Below are 19,700 nucleotides of genomic sequence, written 5' to 3' on the forward strand. Positions count from 1 at the left end.
ACTTTCCAAATCGAATCATCTTTGAATCACTTGTATCGACAGATGTATCGGACCGCCTTTTGTGGAGATTTACAGCCATTTCGACGAATGAATGAATGAATTGTGTTCCGAACACATATTTCATAGAGTGTCCCACCACATTAATCAAATCATAATTCCAACAAATCAGACTAAATCCAATCACTCCACTTTCCAAATCAAATCATCCTTGAATCCCTTGTGTCGAAATCTGTCTAGGACCGCCTTTTGTGGTGATTTACACCCATTTCGACGAATGAATGAATGAATCGCGTTCCAGACACGTAATGTCCATTCTTTCGGGTTTTTAGTTTAATGTGCAGCGATTCTAAACCTGGCATTGAAGATTCCCGGCATTTTTCCCTTCTAAAATGTGTCTTTTGCTCTGTGACCCTCAGGTACGGCGACATGGTGCCCAAAACCATCGTGGGGAAAGTCTTCGGCTCCATCTGCTCGCTGAGCGGCGTGCTGGTCATCGCCCTCCCCGTGCCCGTCATCGTCTCCAACTTTAGCAGAATTTACCACCAAAGCCAACGGGCCGAGAAACGCCGAGCACAAAGGGTACCCCCGACCCGTACCCCACACACTTAATACCCCCCAAAAAGCACATTTTGTATAATGGGGGGGTTCCAAACGATGGCGATTGTATTCATGTTTGTGTTTTATACACATGCTTTAAATCAGGGGTCACCAACGTAGTTCCCGTGAGCCCCAGGTAGCTCCATGAGATCCCCTGAGTAGCCTGCGGATCAGTTTTGATAAAAGATCAGCAGTTATTATTGTGATTCTCTAGGAAATTGGATGTCCAACTCGCATGGTGTTTAATAATTACAACCTGGTAATAACATAGTTATAACACAGTAGTAGCAAAGTAATAACATGTTTTTGGAGTTTTTTTTTTTAATGAAATATAAAACTGCTAGCCCTTCATACTTATCAGTAAATAAAATGTAGCTTTCTGCTTCAAAAAGGTTGGTGACCCATGCTTTAAAACAGGGGTGTCAAACCAAAGGCCCGCAAGCTGCATTAGCCCCGCTAAGGGATTAAATCCGGCTCGCGAAACAAGGCTGAAGAAGTGCAAGAGAAAAACGAGCTGCAGGTTGAAATATGTCCAATTAACGTCGCCAAAGCCAGGTGCATGATTTGGATGGTGTACCCGAGCAATGCTAGGCTAAAAGGCGGGTGTGTTTGTTCAAACAGAAAACTCGTCTCGCGCGAATCCGTGCGGCGAAGATTCGTGGCACTAATGCATATATGCGCTACAAACAAAACGGGATGCTGATCGACTCACTGGAGGAGGTAACGCAGGAGGCTGGGCCGATGTGGGCGGGGGCATTTGAAGCGGGGGCGAGGGGGCGGGGCCAATTTGGGGCGGGGCCAATTTGGGGCGGGGCCAATGAGGTGGCTCGGGGAACTGACGCCTGCATGCGGAGGGCAAAAGCAGGTTTTTGGGGCCGAGTCATGCCTCTGCACGCGCAAAGGGGCGGGGCTGCTGTCATTCCAGTGCTTCTGTGTGATAGTCTTTTTTCTTTTTATCTATGACTCTCTCTGACTTCTGTCTTCTGCTATCTCTCTCTCTCTCTCTCTCTCTCTCTCTCTCTCTCTCCTTTTCTGTTCTCTGTTTCTAATCTTCCTTTCTGTTCTCTCTCTGATCCGGCTCTCTGTTACCTCTTTCGATTTACTCTTTCTGTCTTGTCACCCTGTTCTCTCTCTTTCTCCCTACATCTATTCTCGCTTTCTATTCTCTCTTTCTAATCTCCCTTCCTGTTCTCTCTTTGTCTTCCCTCTGCCTGTTCTCTCTTTATCTATTTCTATTCTCACCCTCTGTTCCTTCTCTCTATTTGTTTCTCTCTCTCTGATCTTTCCCCCTGTTCTCTCTCATTTCTCTTTCTCTCTCTGTTCTGTTCTCTCTCAGTCATTTCTGTCTCTCTGTCTATCTGTTGTCTGTCTCTCTCTGATCTCTGTCTCCATTTCTCTATGATTTCACGCTTTGTTCTCTTACTCTCTCTCTCTCTCTCTCTCTCTCTCTCTCTCTCTCTCTCTCTCTCTCTCTCTCTCTCTCTCTCTGATTTCTCGCTCTATTTTCTTTGTTCTTTCACATTTCCTCACATTTGCCTTTCCGCCCTCTCTGCTCTCCCTCTCTCTATGGCCCCTTTTTGTTCCCCCGCTCTCTCTCTGTTCCTGCTCTTTCTCCATGTTATCTCTCTCTAATTACACTTTCTCTCTCTCTCTCTCCCTCTCTTCTCTCTCATTTTGTTCTCTCTCTATGTTCTCTCCCTTTTCACTCCGTTCTCTTTCCCTGTTTCCTATCTCTTCTCTACTTTTTCTCTCTTCCTTATTCTCCTTTCTTGTTTGTTCTCTTCTCTCATTCTCTCCCACTCTGTTTTTATCTCTTGCTTTGCTTTTGCTTACTCTGTTTTATCTTGCTCTTCTTTTTTCTCCCTACTCCATCTTTCGTTGTGTTTTTTCTCTTTCTTTTTGTCTAGTTCTTCTCACCCTTTCTTTTTATCCCTTTATTTTCTCCTTCTGTTTCGATTGTAATCTCTCTCACATTCTATTTTTCTTATATTCACTCCATTTTCTCTTCTTTTTTCCTTGTCTCTCCCAGACCCTCTTACTCCCTCTGTTCCATCTCTCTCATGCTCTGTTCTCTCCTACTCTCTCAATAATCCCCTCTCTCTGTATATCTTTTTTCACTCACAGTTGTCTCTACCTCTCTCATCGCACCTCTGACATGGTTGTCGGTCGGCCTTTGCCCCGTCCACCTTGCAGGGGTAGTTCTCGCCTTTTGGCCAACAGCAGTCATTACAGTCACTCTGACTCATGAGCTAGCTCTGCATGTCCGCCCGACAGCGTTTGGAGGGGTTGGGGTTTTGGTTTTTGGGGCTTGGGAGGGGCATAGGCTTCCCGGTTAACGGGTCGCCTTCTGGAGGCTGTCTGGCATCTCCTCTAAACTCTGTTCCCGAGCCGCTGTGTATAATTTGGAAAAGGTTTCCTGAGGCTGTGAACGCCGACTAACACCTTCCATCCCAGATCCGCGAGAGCTTCATCCAAAAGCTGTGAGAGTATGTGTGTGCGTGTCCTCGTGATGTGGTTTTGCGGTTTCCCGTGCTGTGAATGGATCTGTGTCCCGAGCGTGCCACAATTCTTCCCTCAATTTGGAAATTTCCCACTCTCCACGAAAAAAAGACCCCCAAAATTCCCATAGAAGAATGGCCGCCGTGCTACAGATCAGCATCCGTGTCCTCTGCGTTACATCTGACGCTAGATGTTGCCTGACGCTCGTTTGCATTCCGACGTAGAGCGCCCCGTTGTCTCCACATGCTCACAGCCTGTCTGGTTTCTTTCTCGCTTTGTATGATCCAAGGCATCAAAGGAGGCCGGACAAGCCCTGGTGGGGAAGTCGGCCAGCCCCCCTTTCGAGAGCCAACACCATCATCTGCTGCACTGCCTGGAGAAGACCACGGTAAGACCACCCGGCACAGATTTTGGGCTGTATCTGGTCCGGATGCTGTCCGGCCGTGATTTAGTCCAAATTTGGACGACTAAAACGAAATGGTGTTCAACCCATCCAATATGGAAACAATTTGGTCCAACTCATTTCAACCAGTTTTTGTCCAGTGACTTAGTTTTAAGATAACCGCCTTTTTGTTGGGGTTTTGTAGGGCCCTATTTATTAAAACAATTTCGAGCACAATGTACAAGTCTTCTGGAATGACGCAACAATCCCACCTAACGCCGTACGTTTTTCTGGCGTCGGATTTTGGCCTAAATCTGGTCTGGTCCATTTAGGGCGTGATGTAGTCCAAAAATCGACATCTGGGGTTTGATTAGGTCGGTGGTTCGCGCCCTGGCCGAGTCATTCCTAAGACTTAAAAAGTGGTCGGCGGCGCCCTCTGTTGGCTGCGGCTGCATCGGCTCGCTACAACGGGTCAGGTGCAATCGACATTTCGTTCTGTGTACATTGTTACACAGAATGACAATACAAGGAAATTATTATTATTATTATTATTATTATTATTATTATTATTCAAGTTAGATGAAGTAAACACACAACCTATTATAAAAATGATCAGTGTTGCGTTTACCTTGTCTAGTGAGGGCCAGATTCTTGCAGATTTATTGACATATTTTAAACTTATTTTTAGCAGTTTTTGTCCAGTTTGTATAGGGTTTTGTAGGGCATGATTAAAAGCAGAATGATAGATAGAGATAGATAGATGGATAGATACTTTATTCATCTCCGTAGGGAAATTCACTCTTCCAGCAGTATCCTTGTGTTGAAAAATAAAATAATAAATAAAATAAATAGAATACAAAAATACCCAATATAACGTGTTGATATTGAGTATTTAAATAGTACTACGGAAAATACACACCGTAATAAAAATAGGGTAATAAGCAAATGTGGGGGTGGGGTTTATTGTGGGCTTTTACTCCCCCGGGTGGGGTTAAAGAGCCTCATGGCATGAGATAGAAATTATCTCCTCAGTCTGTCCGTGAAACAAGACTGTGACAGCAGTCTGTCGCTGAAGCTGCTCTTCTGTTTGGAGATGTTCAATGTTCAATTTTTGTATAATTACACGACAATCCTAGCATAAAATAGCAGCCATTTTGTGGCGTTTTGTAGAGCCTATAAGATCTTGTTAAGCGCAATGTTTAAGTTGTCCAGAAAGACTCGAGAATGCCACCATCCGGCACCAGACAGTTTCTGGACATCTAATTTGTGGCTTAGTCCCTTTTGGTAGTGATTTAGCCCTTAAATGGAGATTTATTTTAAATGGCTCATTTGGCTTATTCCATGTGGACACCATTTAGGACCCAAAGAATGTTTAACTGTTAGTCAAGAGTTGGTCCAAAGTTGCCTTCGGAAAGGATGTCTTTGCAACATCTTGAAAAAGACAAACTGCGTTGGGAAAAAAAATTGTAAAATGTGTATAAAAGTGATCTTTCCAAATTAATTTTTTGTTGCATTCAATAGCGTTGCTCGTTTTAAAAATTATTTCAACTACTTAACATGAATTAATCATTTATAATCAAAATAAAATACTATTTCATATAAAGCTGTCTTTTATATATATTTTCATATTTTGAACTTGATTTTTGGTACTATTGCGCATATTTTAGGTTATATTATGAATTTATTTGATTTATCATATTCATTTATTTCCTAAAGGGTTTTTTTTATGTTTTTTTTTTTCAATAATATTTTTAACTGAATTCATTGTAGGAATTAGATATTTGAATCTTATCTGAGAGACAGGCACTGAATAAGCTGCGGTCAAACATCGACAATTCATTACATCCACTACACAGAATCATCTCCAAACTGAAGAGCAGCTTCAGCGACAGACTGCTGTCAGAGTCTGAGGCGATCATTTCTTCCTCGTGCCATGAGGTTCTTTAACTCCACCCAGGGGAGTAAAAGACTACATTAAACCACACCCCCACATTGCACATTGCCGTATTTTTATTACAGTGTGTATTTTATGTAGCACTGTTTAAATGCTCTATATCAACACGTTACATTGGGTATTTATGTATTATATTCTTTTTCCTTTATTATTGTTTTATTTTCAACACAAGGATACTGCTGGAAGTGTGAATTTCCTTACGGGGATAAATAAAGTATGATCTGCATTTGATCTGCATTTATATAGCGCTTTTCAAGTCAAGACTTCCCAAAGCGCTTTACAGTGTGCTTCACATTTCCCAATAGCGGCCGTGCAGCCATGTAAGGCGCTAACCTGCTTATTGGGGGTATTAGGGGTTCAGTGTCTTACCCAAGGACACTTCGAGTACCGTATTTTCCGCACTATATGGCGCACCATGTTATAAGGCGCACCTTCAATGAATGATATATTTTAAAACTTATGCCATACATAAGACGCACCCCATTATAAGGCGCTATAAGTGCATGCTGGTTTAAGATCAGGTAATTGTGCAATTTTGTAATTGTAATCCTGTGCAGTCCTTCGAGACATTTTTGGGATTAAGGGCTATTTACGGTAAATAAATGTGACGACTTGACTACAGTAGAGAATGTAGTTACTTTATGCAACCTCTAGATGTTGCCACGCTCAAGGGAATGTCAACAAAATATTCAAAAAGGTCAAACTTTATTAACAAACAAGCTTTCCACAACTCCATTCACTCCCAAAATAAATAAACAGCCGTTTTATTATTTTCTCTGAGGTAAAGCATTTTCGTGACACATCTTTGACATCTTTGAACAACATCGACATATCATTTTATTTTTTGTCCATTTAGTCAACACGCAAAGAAAAAAACGTCTGATACTGTTATTTTAAATGAAACGTTAGTGCAATCGCAATAAAGTGACACTCGTAATGTGCAAAAACAACGAGTGCAAAGCAATAACATAATAACTGTAAAATGTAAAACGTAAACACACAAAAGAAAAACAAAGATCACTCTATAAGCTCCTCATCGACGAATCCCTCGAATTCTTCTTCTGCTGTGTTCGAATTGACCATATCTCAGTGAATGGGCCATCCAACACGTCCGGTGTTTTTGTGCCAGCGCTGTTGCCTTCATACGTATAGTTATCGTACTGACACTTCTGCTTGCCGCTCTTTGTTGAACAACCCACTGTTCAAGTGTCTCCTCTAACTCTGGCCATCTTGCTTTATTGCCACGGAAACTTTGTTGAGTTTTCCTTACTTGGCGGAGCTTATCTTCATCCTTTCTCCACTTCCGTACCATCGATTCATTTAAGTTTAACTCTCTCGCTGCCGCTCTATTGCCGTGTTGTGCTGCGTGACTGATCGCTTTGAGTTTAAACTCGGCGTTGTACGCGTGTCTCTTAACAGGAGCCATTTTCTTATACAAATGCACGTATGAAAGAGAATCTCGCTCTCTCTCTCTCTCTCTCTCGCTCTCTCTCTCTCTCAAACGTGACATTCTGAATAATTCTGCGTTTGTTTAAGGTAAATTGTGCTTTACATCTTCACCAGTCATAACCCTGGATTCAGACAAATACTGTATTTGTTGAATATGAATTAAGCAGTTTAATGGGGTAGCCATTTTGCCACTTAGTAAACAAATACAACACGAGCCCCGGCAACTACCAATCGTTTAATATTTCCCAGTATGCACAGCGCGAAAAATGGAGTCGGCGGCTGTTTCTCGTAGTTGCGAGACCTTGCGAATTTAATATTGAGCCATATATAAGGCGCACTGTGTTATAAGGCGCATGGTCAGCTTTTGAAAAAAAACAAGACTTTTAGGTGCGCCTTATAGTGCGGAAAATACGGTATCTATCCATCTATCTAATATTTTAATTTCCTAATAAAATCTAAATCTACTTTTAATGGTTTAACTCGATTTAAAATGCATAATCAGACGTGAAAAAACATTTACAAGACCGACATGTGTTTTATCGGAATATTCTGGAATCGACCAAATGTCCATATTCCTGATTTTATTTTCCGTCCCGATCGCTTCCTCCTCTTTTGTTTACAGATCTGCAAATAGAAAGCAGGTCGTCCATGCAAAGTGGGATTAACGGCAGCGCCGCAAATAGAACTCGTGCGCCGTTTTTCATCCGAGCGCTAAATGTGGAATCTATTCATATGAGGCGGCGGTTTAAAAATAGCTGCGAATGGGGATGGGGAATATTGCCTTCCTCCCCTTTCCCGCCTACCTAGCAACCTTCCCCATTCCTCCCGCTGTCAACGACATGATAACACGGGAGGCACGCTTGATTTTACTCAATTTATAATTTAGGGCCTTAAGAGGCTTTTAAATGCCAGGACAAGACAAGTATTATGCGGGCCCCGCCCACTAAATCACGGTGGCCCATCAGATCGAGTTTTTGACGCTCCCTAGAAAAATGTCGAAGAAATGCCTTCGACAATAATACAGAGGTGTTTATTGTTAGGGTGTAGGTAGCAATTTTGTCACTCTCTCTGCTTTCACTTTTCCTCTAACTCTCTTTTCATGTCTTTCTCTTTTTCAATCGCTCTGTTCCTCTCTCTCTATATCTCTCTCGTTTCTCTTTTTCTCTATCGCTCTCCTTTTTAATCTCTTTATTTCTCTTTATGTTATGAGCTATCTATCTTTCCTTCTCTTTCTGCTTTGTCTCTTCTCTGTCTTTCCTGCTTCCTCTCTCTTTCCTTATTCATCTCTCTCTCTCTCTCTCTCTCTCGCCATCCCTCCCCATTTCTCTCCATCTCCCTCCCTCCATCTCACTCTCTGATCACTTTCATCCTTTCTCTCTCTCCATCTGTATCCCTCCATCTCTCACTCCATCACCCTTTCTCTCTCATCACCCTCTCCCTCCCTTTCTCCATTTTCCTCTCCATCCATTCCTCTCCCCCCTCTCTCTCTTTGACATCTTTCTCCCTCTCTGTTTCTCTCTCTCTCTCTTCATTTCTCCTTCCTTTTCTGTTTCTGTCTCTCCATTGCTCTATCTCTCTCATCTATCATTTTCTTTCTCCTTCCCTCCATCTTTTATCTCTCTAATCACACTTTTCCTTTCCTTCTCCATCTGTATCTTTCCATCTCTTACCCCACCAACCTCGCTTTCCCTTTTGCCATTTCCCTCTCGATCTATCCCTATCCCCCTCTCCCATCGCTCTCTTTTTTTCACTTCATTTTTTTCTCTATTTTTCTCCCACTTTGTATCTGTCTCTTCATCTCCCTCTCTCAATTTCTCTTCTCCCCCTCCTTTTCTGTCGCTTCATTTATCTCTCTATCATTTTCTTTCACCCCCGCCACCTCGCTTCCCATCTAACTACCTCTCTCCCTCTTTTTTCTCTCATTCTCTCCCACTTACGGTTCTCCCTCACACACAACCTTTTTCTCTCTATTGCTTACTTCTCGCTCTCGTTTTTTAGCACAGAATTAAAAATAAGCCAAAAATCAGACAGGTGCTAGCGTGGGGACCCCACCTTGTTCCCCCCCACTGCCGGAGCCCGAAAACAGCCGGCGAGCTCGACCTTCAAGTCCCGCTCATTTGTCAGCGACCAATGTTTGCACAGATGGCACTTAACGCCGACATCTGCAAACACCACCCCACCCCCCGACCCCCATACATCCCACCTCCCGCCATGATTCATTTTTCCGATTATTAAACGCGTATCGTTGAATGCCAGGAAGTATCTCGATGTATCTGGATTCCGTCAAGATCAGGCGAGGCTGGACAAGCAGATCCCCAAAAATTGGATTTTCTAAAAGGCTTTATAATGAGAAAAATCAAAATACACAGAAAAAGTGTACAGAAACAGAACAAGGAAGTTACCTAGGATCTCCAAAACTCAAAGATTCTCTACCACAGGCTCCACTGTACATCCTCACTTCACAATGTTGAAACAATAACAAGATCTAAATGAACAAAACAAGAAAATATGCAGACAGAGGATATGGTGGAACACTAACTCTAACTCTAACTGAACACAACACGAAAGTAAGACTTCACCCTCCAAGAACTCTTTGAGACGTCATATCTTGAACAGTGTTGGGCACTTTACTTTCAACAAGCAATTAGTTATAGTTATTCACTACATCTTTCAAAAGGTAACTGAATTTGTAACTGAATAACTCTATAGTAAAAGTAACTAGTTACCGGGTAATGCAACAATTTCCGTATAGGTTTTTGTCAAAGAATGTGAGGTTTTCTGAGAAGTATTGAGTCAGTTCAATAGAGAAGAACAGACAGGTTATAGGACTTTGCTATATTTACTGTACCTGACCAGCATCACATTTATCCTACACTTGAAATCCAACAACAAAAAACAGTAAACAGTAAGTACTCTCACAACCAGCGACAACTGGTCAAGTAGACATATCCTACTGTGCTTAAAGTATTTTGTTCACAACAAAAGTCAACAATATAAAGTGAGTTTCACTCTAAAATAAGACACAATATCTTGTCAGACAACTGGTCAAGTAGACATATGCCACTGTACTTTCACCCAACAAAAAACATCTTCAACAATATAAAGTGACTATCTAATCCCTCTCTCTATGTGATGTTATGTGCTTAATAACATAAGAACTACATTACCCTTAATGCCACATTGTAACTGAGCATGTGTGTTGCCCCCCTTAATGTTTACAATTGTATGTTATGGTTTTCTTGTTAGCTTACTCAGTTACTAAAAAAAAAATAACGCCATTACATAAGAGAGTTAATTATATCGGCTTTATTCCCAACACTGATCTTGAAAACATCAAATTTCTCAGAAAAGACTGTCCCTAATGTACCGAACATAATTTGTAATGAGTAAAGAACCTGAAAGTTTCTTTTTGTGTGTGTGTGTGTGTGTGTGTGTTTTAATGGGGCAGAACCACGAGTTTGTGGACGAGCAGACGTTCCAGGCCAACTGCATGGAGATTTCAGTGATCAAGAAATCGGGCTCTCGCTCGTCCTCTCTCTCGTCTTCTTCGCCGCACGGTTTTGGATCGTGTTGCTCACGACGAAACCGCAAGAAAAATAGTTTCAGCCTGCCCAGCGCCAACAACCAGGAGCTCAGCACCATACAGATCCGGGAGCGGCCTCTTGCCAACAGGTAAGCCCCGCCCCCTTCCCTTTATTATCTCATCTCATCTCATTAGCCGTACCGCTTATCCTCATTAGGGTCGCGGGGGGGCTGGAGCCCATCCCAGCCATCTTCGGGCAGTGGGCAGGGGACACCCTGAACTGGTTGCCAGCCAATCGCAGGGCACACAGGGACAGACAACTCGCTCGCCCATTCACACCTAGGGACAATTTGGACCGGCCAATTCACCTGAAATGCATGTCTTTGGAATGTGGGAGGAAACCGGAGTGCCCGGGGGAAACCCACGCAAGCACGGGGAGAACATACAAACTCCGCACAGAAAGTCTGGAGCTGGATTTGAACCCACGACAGGTTCCCATGACATGAACTGTGCCGCACAAGCGCTAACCACTGCGCCGCCGTGCTGCCCTACTCCCTTTATTATCATCAGTGAAAAAGGAAACCTTAGAATGATCATTTGGCTCTTTTAAATATTTGTTTTTTTTTTGTTTTGCTAGGAAAAAAATCCTATCCCAAAATTAGCTTATTTAAAAATATCATTTTCCTAGTTTTGCAGGGACAGTGTGTATTATTCAGCACCACCTAGTGGTAATTAAAAAGCAACACTATAGGTTTAAATAATGAGCAAAAATACATGAACTGTCATACAAACATTCCACTGTTTTCCAGATTCTGGCGGGCCACTTCGTATATGTTATGCGAAAATACGTTGATTTTATCTCGAGATCAAGTTATTTTTAGTCATGGTACCAGAAACAAATGTTACTTCCCATATGTGTTTCACGTGTTAAATTTGTCACTTCAGATGCATGGAATAGAAGAATAGAAGGGCACACGTTGACCATAGATCTAGCTTCTTGATTTTGCTCTAAAAATCCACCAGATTGATGGTTTTGTATTTAAATTGAACAAAATTTTCTTTCGAGGGATCATGCCTCCGGAGTCCCCCCCTCCTAAACTGTCCACCCACCAGGGTCCCACAAAATTCCACAGGAAACACTGCATCCATTCATGAAATCACTTGTAGGACAAGAAGGTAGCATTTATTTTACCTAGCATGAGGGAGCAGACATAATTATCAGACATCTTGCTGCTACGGGTAGGCTCACATAAGCCGGGCAAAATAATGTAAAAGATGTAAAGTTGTGTGTTTTGTTCACTTTCAATCTCCATAGTTTGTGTTCTTGCTAGGGCTTTTTAACACTCGTTTTCCATTGCAATACATCATACATATAGTGGTCAAACTATGAACACTGTCCCTTTAAGATACTATATTAACACTTATTTGTAATGAAGTAATTGATTTAAGTTAGAAAATATTTCTTAAAAACGAGCAAATTCTGCTGGTTCATAGCGTTGTACATTTTTAAGAAAAAAAATGCTAAACAATATAATACTTAATATGAGCAGAATTTTATGCCAATGGGAAATATATTTGTATTACATTTGTAGTGTGTATGGTTACAAATATAAAATACAAACACTACCAAAAAAATACATATTTTATATTTATTGACATTTGGCACTCGTGGGCATCCATCCAAACCGAAAACAACAATGTCATCTAGAGATTAAAAATGCGGTATAGCTAAAACTAAAAACTGCAGTAAATATTTTATTTGATATTGGAACCCCTTTTAACTTTTTTTTTGTTTTTAAAAAAGGAATAGAATATCGGAAAGAAGCTGCCATTTTAAGTAATCCTGCTCAATGTAATGTACCGTATTTTCCGCACTATAAGGCGCACCTAAAAGTCTTATTTTTTTTCAAAAGCTGACCATGCGCCTTATAATACAGTGCGCCTTATATATGGGTCAATATTAAATCGCAAGGTCTCGCAACTTACGCAACAGCCGCCGACTCGATTTTCCCCCCAACGTGGAGTAGTCCGCGGTGTATGCTGGGATTTATATACCGGCGTTTCATTGGCTAACCAATGTGTCAATCATCATTGGAATCGATCGCTGTTGGCTAAAGTTATTCGGAGCCTCGGATAGGCTAGAGGGCCGAAACAAACCCTGCAATTGGCCGAAAAAGATGTGTCAATCTTTAGTTGAATCGATCGCTATTGGCTGAAGTTATTCGGAGCCTCGGATTGGCTAGAGGGCCAAAACAAACCCTGCAATTGGCCGAAAAAGATGACTGAATAGCAAGCTTGCTAAACTACGCCATAAAGAAACATGTTTCATTAGTCTGTATTTGTAAATATTTTACTCTCCTGGATTTACTACACTCACAGTTGTAAGAAGACCATGATTGCGTATCATTATTGAACGTGAGAACTTAGGTGAGCTATGCGGCTTTATATTTTCCCGGTATCTTGTTTTAGAACGATCTTGATGTTGCTGTGATGAGTTGAGTGAATTAAACTCAATTCCAAGTGTTTATTGTCATATGCACAGTAAAGTTGCGAGCGAGAAAGAAAATAGAAACTAAGGAATGGTTGGCATTTCTTGAATCCCAAGACTTTAACCTTCCGAATGATATTTGAAACGATGCATTGGAGTGGCATCGTACGGACACCGCATCCGCACGTGTCTACGACACGTATTTGTTTCTTTGCAAGCTTTGGGAATGTTAAGGGGGTAATAAGTTGGACTGAAACATCTGACTGTTTTGTCGACGTTCCCATTGTAACGCCTTATAATCCGGTGCGCCTTATCCATGGAAGATATAGGACCAAAAACTATTTTTTGGGGGTGCGCCCTATAACCCGGTGCGCCCTATAGTGCGGAAAATACGGTATTTAATTTTACAAAAAAAATTAAAACAATAATAATAATAATAATTAAAATAATAATAATAATGATACAAATATTCTTTTAAAAAGTCTTTTTTTCTTTTTTTTCTTTTTTCTTTATTTACTTTTTATAGAATAAGAAAAATAATAGCATTAAAATAATTAAGCAATAATATTATTTTATTATTTTCTGATCTGAGTTTATTTTAAAATGATCATATTAAAAGAAAGAGTACTTTAAAAAGTTGCCAAAAATAAATCATATTAATAGTAGTTCTAATCACAATATTCTTAACAAATTAAAAAATAATCACAATCTATTTAGATCAGTGATTTTAATAAAATAAGGGAAATAATACACAGGGGAGAGAAATCATTGCGTGTGCTTTTTGCTGCCCAATTTTATAATTTATTTTATTTTGCAAAATCATAATATTAATTACAAACAAGGAAAAAAACCTTTAAAAATCAAGAAATAATATTATTTTCATATAATAGTTAATTTTCATAAAATAATTTAAAAATAATACCTAAATAAATCTGTAGTATCAGATGATTCCACCAATGTATTCCTTTTTTTATTCACTTTACGAAAAGAATAAAGAAAAACAAAGACATTTTTAAAACATTTCCCTATATGTAATTAAAAATAATAATTCCCCAAACTTGTTTTTAACTTTTTTTTAAATTGGTGTAATTTGATGAAAATTCTCCCCCCAAAAAATCAGTATGTTGCACTTAATGTCATCTTATTTGCATATCTTTCTCCGCCCCTTCTGCAGCCGCTCCAGCCTGAACGCCAGATTGGACGAGACGGTCCCTCTTAAATGCGATCAACCTTACGTGGGCCCCTGCATGGTCAGTTTAGGGCCCCCCTTGGCCGGATCGCCCGACCAAGACGGATCCTCCTCCGCCTCCGCCTACTCCCAGAGCAACATTGTGCGAGTGTCGGCCTTGTAGACCTCCCTTGTTCCTCCCGATTCCTCCCCTATCTTCACCCCCATGCTGGAGGACAGCCCGCCATGGAGGACCATCTGATGTGCGAGTGTCGGCCTTGTAGACCTCCCCCATTCCTCCCGATTCCTCCCCTATCTTCACCCCCCATGCTGGAGGACAGCCCGCCATGGAGGACCATGTGATGTCAAAGTTTTTCTGCATGGTTTTCCCTTTTTTGGAGGACATCTCGCCCCGTCAAGCACAGCAACGCCGAGGGAACGCCAGAAAATCGCCGTGGCCTAAACATACTGACAAATACTTTATTTTGGAATATGCTTCACGCTCTTATTTTGAAGACAAAAAGCACACGCAATCATTCCTCTCCCTGTGAAAGGACATTTTTATTCAAGAGTGGTACCTTGACTTCCTTTTTCTTCTGCAGCGAGGGATCACTTGGTCCTTGGATGATTTCTATTTATTTCCTTTGGGGCGAAGGGCGATTTTAGATTCTAACCGTCAACCACAAGACCACAGTACTTTAAAATTTCATGTCATTGTCATCTAAACCAACCATTCCACCTTAATGGCAAGCTGCAACCCAAATCGAGAAATTCCACTTCTCATATCTATCTAAGGAAAGGATTTTGCAGTTTAAAACAGAGATAGAAGAGTATTTCTGTTTTTCTTTAAAAAACAAAATGACCAGAAAAACCAAAAAAACTGTACCATATATACTTCCATAAACGACCCTCTAAAACTGTTTTAAAATAGCCAAATACTAACAGATGTTGTATCCATAATATTATAAAATGGTGTGCATAATGACAATGACTTAATTGTGTCGATAAAATGAATATACTGGTAAAAAGATGTACTAATTTCTATTTTCTTAGGATCCATTATCATGGGGAGAAAAAGGAACAAAAACCAACGAAATCACAATAAAATGAGATGGGGTCCCTCTGGTGCCAATTGACTGAACAGGTAGAAGAGATTGGGTAGGGCATTATCTACTGTGAAGGAGTGTAATTGGCCCTCCATTTTTTTCTCCTGTTTAGCATTATTTTGCCAGGGGAAATCTAGTCTGGGACCCAGTTTTAGTCCGGACCCACCGTTTGAGAAACACTGATCTAAATGTTTCTTATCCGGCTCAATTCATCCAAAACACGACAACAGGCATTCGGTTACATTCCCCAAATATAGTATCCTTCTTTAATTCTTCCAAGTTTAGAAAGCCTTTCTAGAGCATTTCCAAACAGTTCTCTTGTCCTTGGGGGTAATTAGAACCCGATGGCACTGTTTTATTTGCCAAAGCAGTCTTTTAAAGGTGTTTTTAACCATTTTTGGGTGAATGGGATTCTGTTTCTTAGTCTTATTTTTGAGTGTCAGGCGTACAAAAGTTCCAAATGCTACTTTTTATTTGTACAGTGCATTGCAAAAGTATTGAGTAATAAATAAATAGATGAATAAATTATTGGTATTGAAAACCTGGGAAAATCTTAATCCGAAGCATTAGTGCATTAATGTAACAAAAATAAACAAAAAATATGTTTTGTTGGAAATTCTGATGTTTTTTTTTTGTGATTTCTTGATTTACGAATAAATGGATTTGACTTAAAACAATATGATAGTACTTAAATAATATAAATTAATATTATCCTTTCTCATCCTTTTTAAGGGTATATAAGTCAAGTCATGTTTCTTTGTGATGCCCTTAATCACAGGGAGTCTCAAAGGTCTGCACAGACCACCGATTATTGCACACTACAGACTAGTATGACGCCATCCCCTGATCTAAGACCGACATGAGGGCGAGGAAAAACTCAAAAACCTCAAGTCAAGTTTCTCTGTGACACCCTTAATCACAAGGAGTCTCAAAGGGCTGCACAGACTACCGATTATTGCACACTACAGACTATTATGACACCATCCCCTGATCTAAAACCTACATGAGGGCAAGGGAAAACTCAAAAGAACACAGAATGAGGAAAATGAAGAATCTTTGAGAAGGGACCGTTCTCAAAAATGTATTGTATGTTTTAGCAAGTCGACTTATTTATGAATATTAAAATAAAAAAACGTTTAAAAATCGGTAAGTCAAGGTACCACCGTCGGCTCCGGCGTCAAAGCGCCATTTTTAGAAAAAAATCGTCTCTGGCACTCTTGTAAATTCACACCCCGAAATCGCAACTTGTCGTGACCCGCGAAAATCGTCCTCCAGCCATTTTTTTTAACGTGTAGAAAAAAACAAAACGTGCAATGCCGCCAAAATAAAAGTGTCGTAATTCAAGCGCCGGAACGTTCCCGAGCTGTGTCCAAGACCCATTTTGTACATGTTTAACGATGTAAATATTTAGGAGACTAGATGGACGGATGCGGAAATGGGATCTTCTTCTTTCTAGATTTAGTTTTTTCTCTTTCTGTCTGTTGATTGGTTGAATTAAGGATTTGCATGCTGTCATCACAAACATTGGGTTCTATTAAAGTTTGTCTCTGCCTCCTGTAGCAGGCTTGTTTGTCTGTAAAGAAAAGAAAGGGGGGAAAAAGGGCCCGTGCGTGTGTATGTGTGTGAGTTCTGACGCAAAACCCTGCAACACCTTTGAGAAAATATATCATGGAGAAACTGTGAGTGGTCGAGATGAACAACATCAGAATGTGGTGAAGATGTTTAGAAATGATGCAGTCATCAAAGAATACGGAGATATGTGCAAACATATCAAAAAACAATCAAGGATGCAAGGCAAGACGCAAGGAAAGGAGGAAGTGTTTGAAGGAAGAAAGGGAACACGGAAGGAAACGGGAAAAAAAGTAGGAAGCAAGCAACGGAGGAGGGTGGATGGATGGAACGCAGTGAGGAAGGAGTAAGTGAAGAAGGGAAGGAAGTACAGATTGAACGAAGGAAGTAGGTATGGGGGAATGCTTTAAGGAAATAGCTAAAGGAGGGAAAGCGAAGAAAAGAATATAGAAAAGAAAGAAAAAATAAAGGAAGGAAAAAGTAGGAAGCAAGCAACGGAGGAGGTTGGATGGATAAAACGCAGTGAGGAAGGAGTAAGTGAAGAAGGGAAGGAAGTAGGTATGGGGGAATGATTTAAGAAAATAGCTAAAGGAAGGAAAATATAGAAAAAGAAGAAATAAAGGAGGGAAAGAAGCAGGGAAGGGAGGAAAGGTAGCAAGGAAAAAGGATGGAAGAAAATAAGGATGGGAGGCAGCAAGGAAGAAATGGAGGGAGTAAAAAAAGGAAATACAGACGGAAAGCACGGAAAGAAGGACAGAAAGAAGGTAGGTAAGGCCTAAGGGAGGAAGGAAAGTGAAGAAATAAATGAAGAAAAGGAGGAAAGAAGATAGGGAAAGGAGCAAACGTAGGTGAAAGAAAGGGTGTGAGGAAGGAAAGAAGGAAAGAAGGACAGAAGGAAGGAAGGAAAGGGTTACATAAAAAGTGCAGACAGAACACATGAAGAAAGGGGGAAGTGTGGGGGAGTGAAGAAAGGAAAGAAAAAAAGAAGGACACAATAAATTACAGACAGGAGGCAAGGAATGAATAAATGAAAGGAGAAAAGAAAGAAATAAGTAGTAAAGCACAGAAACAAGGAAACAAAAAAGGATGGAAGGAGGAAAGAAGGAAGAAAGGAAGGAAAGACAGAGAGGAAGGAAATAAGTCAAAAAAGAAGAACAGACTTAAGGTTCTACAGTTCTACACAAATAAGAAAAGAAGGAAGAACATGAAAAATAATGTCACAACGTTTTGTTTCATTTTTTCTGTCAGTCATGTAAAACAAGAATCGATGAAAAGAATCGCTAAACTATTAGCATGTAGCATCCGACGAAATGTTCCTCTATTTAGTCATCATTACAAATCATCCAATCAGAAGCAATCGTTGAGTTTGCCTTGAAAAGCTTTCAATGCGCACTCAAGTCTTGGTGTTTGTTTTTTCCCCTTCTCTTTTACTTTCCTGGCCGATTGCATCATTATTTCTATTTGAGCAAGGGAGTAGTTTCACATAATGGTCTCGGTTTTTGTTTTTTGTTTCCGTTTTTTTTTTCCTGCGAGAGAGGCTTTCGATGGCTCGGGGCGCTCTGTCCAAGCGAATGAATGATGCCGTCGCCGTTCGAACTGAAGCTGAAAGGGAAAAAAAGAAAAAAAAATGCGGTGCTACTGAGAGCACATTTTGAAAAATCAATATGTGAGGCTCGCTGCAAAATCTCATAAACAAACCAAACGGAAATTAATACCGGTGAGTAACGAGCAAAAAGAAGGGAGTTCAACCCCCAGGCAGTAAATAGAAGAATGTGTTTTCTTCCAGATGATTTGATGCTGATTTAGCGCCAATCGCAAGGAGTCATGACGCCGCCTAGCTTGACTGAAAACTTTTTCAACTTGTACTTCTGAGAGAGAAAGAGAGTGAGTGAGAGAGAGAGAGAGAGAGAGAGAGAGAGAGAGAGAGAGAACGTGTAAGAGAGAATAGAGAGAGCAAAAGAGAAAAGAAAAGAAAGATGAAAAAATTGAGAGGGAGACAGAAAGATATAAAAAAATAGAGAGAAAAGAGCGAGAAGAGAGAGATGAAAGCTGAAGAGTGGTAGAGAAAGAGAGAGAGGATGTTAGGGAGAGAGAGAGAGAATGGATAAGATAAATTGGCAAAAAAAGAGTAGCGAAAGAAACAGAGAAGAAAGAGCTCTGGTGATACGGTAGAGAGAGAGAGAGAGAGAGAGAAACGTTGAGAGAGGGAGGAAAAAGAGAGAGAGAGAAAGAGGTGAAGAGAAAGAGAGAGTGCAAGAGAGAGTGCAAGAGAGAGAAGTTAAAAAATGGTGAAAAGAGAGAGAGATAGCATAAAAGACAGAGAAAAGATGGAGTGAAAAAAGAGTAAGGGAAGTGGAGAAACAAAGATAAGTGGAGAGAAAGAAAACGACTAAATCCAAAATATTATTTGATAAAAATAGATATATTTTTACAAATTCCTCCAAATGCTGAACATTCAGGCAGAGCTATTTTTGCCGAAGCCAGAATTGGATGTCTTAGATGACCAGAACATATAAGATTGGGAAAAGTCTTTTCTATGTCTGAATAGTATTAGATTTGTTGCTTTCGACGACTTTTCCTGCAATTGGGGATCTCATTAAATCGGGATATTTTCAATAACGAGCTCGTCCACTAACGAGCTGTCAGCTCGGAGTGGAGAAAGCTCCAGGGTGAACGTGTTATAATCACATGATTAACGAGGTGCTCGTCGGATGGAGATCAAGTTTGGACCTGAGCAGCCCGGCAGGTAGTCCGGGCCTGGGTCTCTCTGGGGGCGGGGGGGCGAGGCCGACAGGGAAACAATTGTCGGATGACAGAGGACATGAGTCGACGGGGACAAACATAATGGTAGGATGATGTAGGACGTGAGGCGGGATAGGACGACATCATCGTCGATTGATGGAAGACATGAGGCCACAAGGACAGACCTCATAGTCGGATAACAGAAGATGTGAGGTGATGAGGA

General features: G+C 40.7%; 1 protein-coding gene across 2 annotated transcripts in view; it reads left to right on the forward strand.

Annotated features, from left to right (window-relative positions):
- Positions 1–16,725, forward strand: part of kcnd2 (potassium voltage-gated channel, Shal-related subfamily, member 2) — a 90,960-nt gene extending 74,235 nt beyond the window's left edge. Inside the window, exons 3-7 of one of the 2 annotated variants that reach the window (XM_088340743.1) lie at positions 417–579; positions 1,219–1,317; positions 3,386–3,484; positions 10,330–10,553; positions 14,067–16,725. In XM_088340743.1, the coding sequence (XP_088196869.1) occupies positions 417–579; positions 1,219–1,317; positions 3,386–3,484; positions 10,330–10,553; positions 14,067–14,244 (763 nt within the window). In that variant the 3' untranslated portion in view covers positions 14,245–16,725. The remainder of the gene's footprint in view (positions 1–416; positions 580–1,218; positions 1,318–3,385; positions 3,485–10,329; positions 10,554–14,066) is intronic. The other variant, XM_088340744.1, reaches the window with a different exon arrangement.
- Positions 16,726–19,700: the final 2,975 nt, after the last annotated feature.

This window comes from Urocampus carinirostris, chromosome 7 (assembly GCF_059441175.1).
Source record: "Urocampus carinirostris isolate Australia breed hairy pipefish chromosome 7, RoL_Ucar_1.0, whole genome shotgun sequence".
NCBI lineage: Eukaryota > Metazoa > Chordata > Actinopteri > Syngnathiformes > Syngnathidae > Urocampus > Urocampus carinirostris.